Genomic DNA, 6,000 nt, shown 5'->3' on the forward strand with positions numbered 1-6,000 from the left:
TTATTGCTCATGTACTTCCAGTTTACTGTTATGGTCTTGAGTTTACACATACCTTGTAGAATCTGAAAAATGTTAAAAAGCTTAACAAAATAATAGGAATAATAATAGCTGAATATTTATTTAAATTACCCTGTTCAAAAGTTTACATATGCTTGATTCTTAATGCTGTGATTTTTTTTTAAATATTTTTTTTCCCTGGATGAGCCACAGCTTTTATGTTTTGGATAATCCAGAGCAGTTCAACTGATCTTCAGAAAAATCCTCCAGGAGTGAAATTTTTTTTTTCAATACAAGGATTAGGTTAAAGTGTCCTTATTTTGTGTGGCTTCTGAAGGGCAGTACTAAATAGAAAAAAATTGCTCTTTAAACAAAATAAGAGACAGTTTCACAACTTCATCATTTCAGTGCCATCAAGATCATTGCTAGACAAAACCCATTGCTAGACATAGTCCACCTCTGAACACTCCGCAGTATAAAGCATTTAGCCGGCCCCCTCAGCACAGGGCCTGGGACAATTTTCTCAGTTGTCCTCCCCCTGACGACAGCCCTGATCGACATTATGCCACAAATGGTGTCAATAGTGCTTAACTGGTATTGAACTCAGATCATTCATTTGAGGGAATGAACCAATTCATGGTCCTCTCCACAACCCCACTGTATCACCCTCAATCGTCAATTAGTAGATTGAGAAAAAAACTTTACCAATAACTAATTATACTTCCTGATTCTTTTTTTTCTTCTCATAGACCGAGAAGTTTTCTGGAGCAGGTCCACAGCTGTCTCTGGAGGACAACCCATCCCCGGTTTCTTCAACAGTAGAATCAGAGCCAGCCCAAGAGGAGCATGAGAACATGAAAAACCTGCTCATTGCCAACAACGACAACAGCAAGCTGCGCAGGAGCCGTGCTGTAAGAAGTAAGATACCACAACACACAGCAAATCCAGGTTATATAAGAGTTAGCAGTTTAGACCAGTGTTAGTCCTCCTGCTTGGACCCAACCTTCCTGTGGAATTTAGTTACACCCCTCCTCTAGCACACCTGGTTTAGAAACATTCATTAGGTGATCCAGATTTGTTTAATTACAGTCACAGAAGTAACATCTGCAGGAAGGTAGATCTCCAAGCCAAACTGAGAACTACTGTTTCAATCACAAAAAGTTTAGTTACCCAGCCCAGATGTAGCTTTTGTTTGTTTTGTTTTTTTATTCTGCTACAACATCTGTTAAGACAGTTTGCAATGGTTTGGATGATGATGATGATTATTATTTTAAGTTTTGTTTATTATTTTGTTTGTCAATTTGGGGATCTTTTATAGAGATTCTTACCACTGGTGGGGACACTTCTCCAATTTCACCAACTCTTCAGTTGAGTGATGAAGGTAGAGCATTTGGAGCATGAATGTGTGCAAAGATAAAGCAATTGTGCAGCTTTTAATATATGATAAAACTATAATTAATGAGAGCATTAAGGTTGGGTCATTTGATCTCACAGAGGGGCCTTATGACTCTGACAGCGCTCCTACTTCACCAGTAGAGAGCCAATCAGCACAGGATGATGATGATGAAGGTAGAGTTACTGCACAAGCTGCATGGAGTAGGGTTGGGTATCGTTTTTTTTTGTTTTTTTTCTCGATACCAGTTCCAAATCGATATTTTTAAAACGATTCCGGTGCCTGAACCGATACTTATTAAAAAAAATGAATAAATAAAAATTCCCCTAAAAATGATGAATTGGCCATTAGCACTGTAAACACATGATGTCGGTTTCATTCATACTGGACACCAGAGGGCGCCCTCGCACAGAAAATCCACATATCCAGTCATAGAAGTAGCTAAACTCAGGAAATCCCTTATGGACAAAGGCATGGCTATTATAGCTAGGGATGGGCGATACCCCTTATTTTGTTTTCGATACGATACCGATATTTTTCAAGGCAGTATCATCGATATCGATACTGATTCGATACTTCTGCACTAAAGTTTTAAATTATGAAATTTATTAAATTATTAAATTACTAAGAGTAAAATGGGTAATGAAAACCACTTAACTTTATGTTGAAAAATTTAATTATATATTAAATATTATTAAATCCCTAATTATAGCTGTAATTTGCAGTTAACGGAGTAAACAGAACATATAAACGTTTTGAATGATAAAACAAAGACAATAAACACTCGACTGCGACAATATAGTTTATCTGTTTTATTCAAGCCATCTCTGGTATTTTCATAATAATTAAGTATATTTATAATCCATTGCTAATCAATGTATTTGTTTTTAAAGTAGCCTATGGAACATATTTTCTGCCTCATTCTGTGAGATGATGCTTCTTACGTCCGTTTCGGAGAACCAGAGGACTAATATTTCAATCGATAGCTCAGGCATGGCACCGAAATCTGCATTCTGGTTCGGTTCTAGTACATACCGTTTACATAGGTACCGGTGCCATATTGATACCGGGTTTCGGTACCCAACCCTAGCATGGAGTGGGTTTGCTCAACTAACAGAATTATTGTGAACTAAATGGTAAATAAAACATGTCCTTTGAAATGATTTTTGAGGGGTAACTGACAAGACAGACATGGAAAAACCTGGATGAATAAGCCATTGATTCGGACTTTGCACCCAACTTTGTATTTGCCTGAATATCTGTGAACCTTTTACAAATGACTGATTTTCATTAGCTTGCCAAGATGTAATACCAACCTCATTCATTTGAACACTTCCTTTGAAAGATCTTGGGCTGGTTTCTAAAGTAATTAAGCGCAGTAATGATTGATCTAATGTAATTTCTACACAGGTTTTGGCAGGGTTAACACAAACATGTCTGTAGCCAAAGAGGACAGCCCCAGCTCACAGGACGATGCCACAGATGAGATCATGGATCGTCTGGTTAAATCTGTCACCCAGAATCCCACAGAGAGGGCATCTAGTCCAAAAACACGGAAACGCTCGCGGCTTAACAGAAAGTCATGTGAGTACATTTTGACTGTCAACGCATTTTTTTTTTTGACCATTGAACTTCATAACCAGTTCTGAAGGTTGTTTTAGCCCTAAACCTGGGGGATGAGATTAAGGATTTAGTCACTGTTTGCATTCAACACTATCTGTGTCCAAAACACAATGTAATCTGGCTTGAACAATTGCTTGGCTTTCAAAAGCCCCTAAATCTCCCTGTCAGATCCATATCGTGCCACCTCTTTACTTCTGCTTGTGCCGGATTGAACTGCCAGACATCTCAGAAATCGAACACCACAAAGAGTCTTTTGTAGGGCATTCTTGCAACTGTACTTTTAAAAATGGAAACTCAAAGCACACAAACCTCCAAACCTAAAAAATATTCTATGCAGCTGAGACCTCTTAGGTTTATTTGTAACATGCTGAAGCTGTCTATGGTATATGTCTTAAGGCGGAGTCACCTTTTCCATTGTTTCCAAATCCAGTCATTTCTATCAGAATATGAATTCATGTTATCTGGAATTTAACACGAGAGAAAGACTTCAGCATGCAGACTTTGCAACTGCTCAAGTTGATAATTTTTGACTGCAAAACATCGCCAAATATTTGCTAATTTGTCTACAACTTTAAATTTTTTTTTGCATTTACATTTATGCTTTTGGCAGATTATTTTATTCAGCGTGACTTAAGTTACATACAAGGTACACATTTATCAAGTGTGAATCAAACCCATGACCTTGGCTTTGCTGGCGCCTTGCTCAACTGTTTGAACAACAGGAAAGCTTTACCTTTACTGTTCCAGATCATTTTGGTTCATCAAAAGACGGTCTTTATACATGTGCAAATAGTTTATGTATTATCTAGATTGTTTGACACTGAATTGCATGTTTTATATTACAGTATGACATAAAGTGTTGTGGTTTTAATGGTGTGTAATGCCGTTTATGTTGCAGTGCGGAGGACTCTGAAGAGTGGGCTGAGTGTGGACGTGGTGCAGGCCCTTGGCCTCGGCAGTACTAACGAGAAGGTCTGAAGCTGGTAGTTCTCAGGTGGGGGAAACTGTAGCAAGACAGCAATGAGGCCCTAAGGAGAGCTGCGTTAATGACAGGAAGAACTGTGATAAAGACATTTCATGGGATGCCTGCAACTAAATTTGTCTGCCAATCTGGACGATTCAGTGGATGAATCATGTACTTCCAGTTGAAATACAAACAGCTGCATTACTATACAAATACCTGAAGTGTGTGCATGATATCCATTAGACATATCATGATTTGATTGGTACAAACTTTAATGGCATAGTATTAAATATCAGCCCATGTTTACTGATGGAGAATAGATGCATATATGATCCAGGGAATTAAAATGTTATATATTTTGACCAGATGCACATATATTATTTTGTATAGAGCCTTAGATTGCATAGATTGGAGCACAATTTATCGGTCAAGGATCTGTATCTAAGGGTTTGAAAGGTTTTAAGTTAATACTGCTTTTTTTTTTAAGACAAACCTTTTATATTTTAGCCATACCTGTTAGAATGGCTCGGCTCAAGGTTAGGATCATGGAAGCCAGTAATTGAGATCAGTGCAATAGGGTAACTCAAACACACTGGTTTCCTGTGCCCATTAATTAAGCTAAACCCTGGAATAAACGGCACTGTCAGTAATGATTGACCATTGAAAACTCCTTAGTCTTGTACAGGGTTTAATTTGTGTCTGGAAAGCTGACCCATGTGCACCTGGGTGGTGTTCAACTGAATATCCTGACTAGCAAGGAGATCTTGATTAGAGAGGACATAAACTAGGTCACATTTGTTTTTCTTTTATTAATCACAGAGCTCTCTTGATAGGTTTGTGGATGCTACAACAGTCCTGTATTCTGCTGTATCACATTTCTGTCCTGATATTTATTATTGTGCTGTTTTTTGGAGTTCACCTTTTTAGTTATACCATTGTTATGATGTTATAAAATATGTGCATGGACCACTCTGTTTCTTGCTGAAGAGAAGTGTTGCGTTAAAGGCACAGTATTTCTGACGCAAATTTTAAAAACTGTTACGAGCACATATTTTAAGGGTTTTGTTGGTATTGCTTTTTATGCACGGGGTTTTGCTGTAGGAATTTAGAGTCACTATGAATCACTCTGTTGTTTTATGTTTTACCTTATTACCTGTCTGCATGAGTGCATGTGTTCTTCACTCTGAATGTATCACTATTAGCGTGTTCCAGTGCTGGACGTCCCCGTCACCACTCTTGACACCTGCACAAAGAAAGTTTGTTTGCAATGAAACGGTTTGCAAGTACAGTGCTTCTAATGTTAGACATTATATTGTGTTTCAGAATTGTTTCATATTGACATGTTGGCCTTGAATCCAAAGACAGAGCTTTGTTTAAAATTAAATTAAATGTTTTATTAGACTTTTCCCCCGTTTTTATTTATTTGGTTATTGCCAATCAAACAATCAAGGTCATATGCCAGAAATGCTTCATTGTTTTGTCCTCCTGGGGGCGCATGTGTCTCTTTTTAAATTAAATTGAAAGCTGCTTTATAATTTAGTGATGATCTGTTATTTAGAATATACTGCGTAAATGGTTAAACCGACTTGTTGGTTATTGTGTTATAAAAACAAATCTATTTCTCAATTATGTAATGTTTCGTGGCACATAACGCGAGTTTTGAATGCTCCGTGACTGTTTTGATGTGGATGATGAGTGACGGCTCTTTAATAAGGACCTCCTCGTGCGCGAACGAATCACGTGTTCCTATACGCCAGCTGCACCTTCGCGAGTTACCGGCAAGTGGAGTGTGTGTTGATGTTGTAAACCGGTAACGGGGCGTCCCGCGGAGGGCTTCCCATCGCAACAGGAGTGTATAAAAGCAATGAAGATGACACGCCGTTGAACACGCCGGAAAGATGCGGGGTTTGAGTTTGCTCCTGTTCATAACGGTGGTTAGTGATGCAACGACTGACCTTCACGTGACCGCAGCATCGCTGCCGCCAGAGCTGGGGGTAAGCGCCGCACCTGCCGTCACATCCCC

The 6,000-nt window shown here is 38.6% G+C and overlaps 1 protein-coding gene across 5 annotated transcripts in view; it reads left to right on the plus strand.

Annotated features, from left to right (window-relative positions):
• The window catches only part of LOC107740454 (FH1/FH2 domain-containing protein 1-like), a 59,915-nt gene extending 54,467 nt beyond the window's left edge, over positions 1-5,448 (plus strand). For 4 of the 5 annotated variants that reach the window (XM_016552899.1, XM_016552900.1, XM_016552901.1 and 1 more), the window contains 5 exons: positions 747-915; positions 1,316-1,378; positions 1,492-1,566; positions 2,801-2,974; positions 3,912-5,448. In XM_016552899.1, the coding sequence (XP_016408385.1) occupies positions 747-915; positions 1,316-1,378; positions 1,492-1,566; positions 2,801-2,974; positions 3,912-3,991 (561 nt within the window). In that variant the 3' untranslated portion in view covers positions 3,992-5,448. The remainder of the gene's footprint in view (positions 1-746; positions 916-1,315; positions 1,379-1,491; positions 1,567-2,800; positions 2,975-3,911) is intronic. The other variant, XM_016552903.1, reaches the window with a different exon arrangement.
• The last annotated feature ends 552 nt before the right edge of the window (positions 5,449-6,000 follow it).

The sequence above is a fragment of the Sinocyclocheilus rhinocerous genome, unplaced genomic scaffold (genome assembly GCF_001515625.1).
Source record: "Sinocyclocheilus rhinocerous isolate Xijiao unplaced genomic scaffold, SAMN03320098_v1.1 scaffold225, whole genome shotgun sequence".
Lineage (NCBI taxonomy): Eukaryota > Metazoa > Chordata > Actinopteri > Cypriniformes > Cyprinidae > Sinocyclocheilus > Sinocyclocheilus rhinocerous.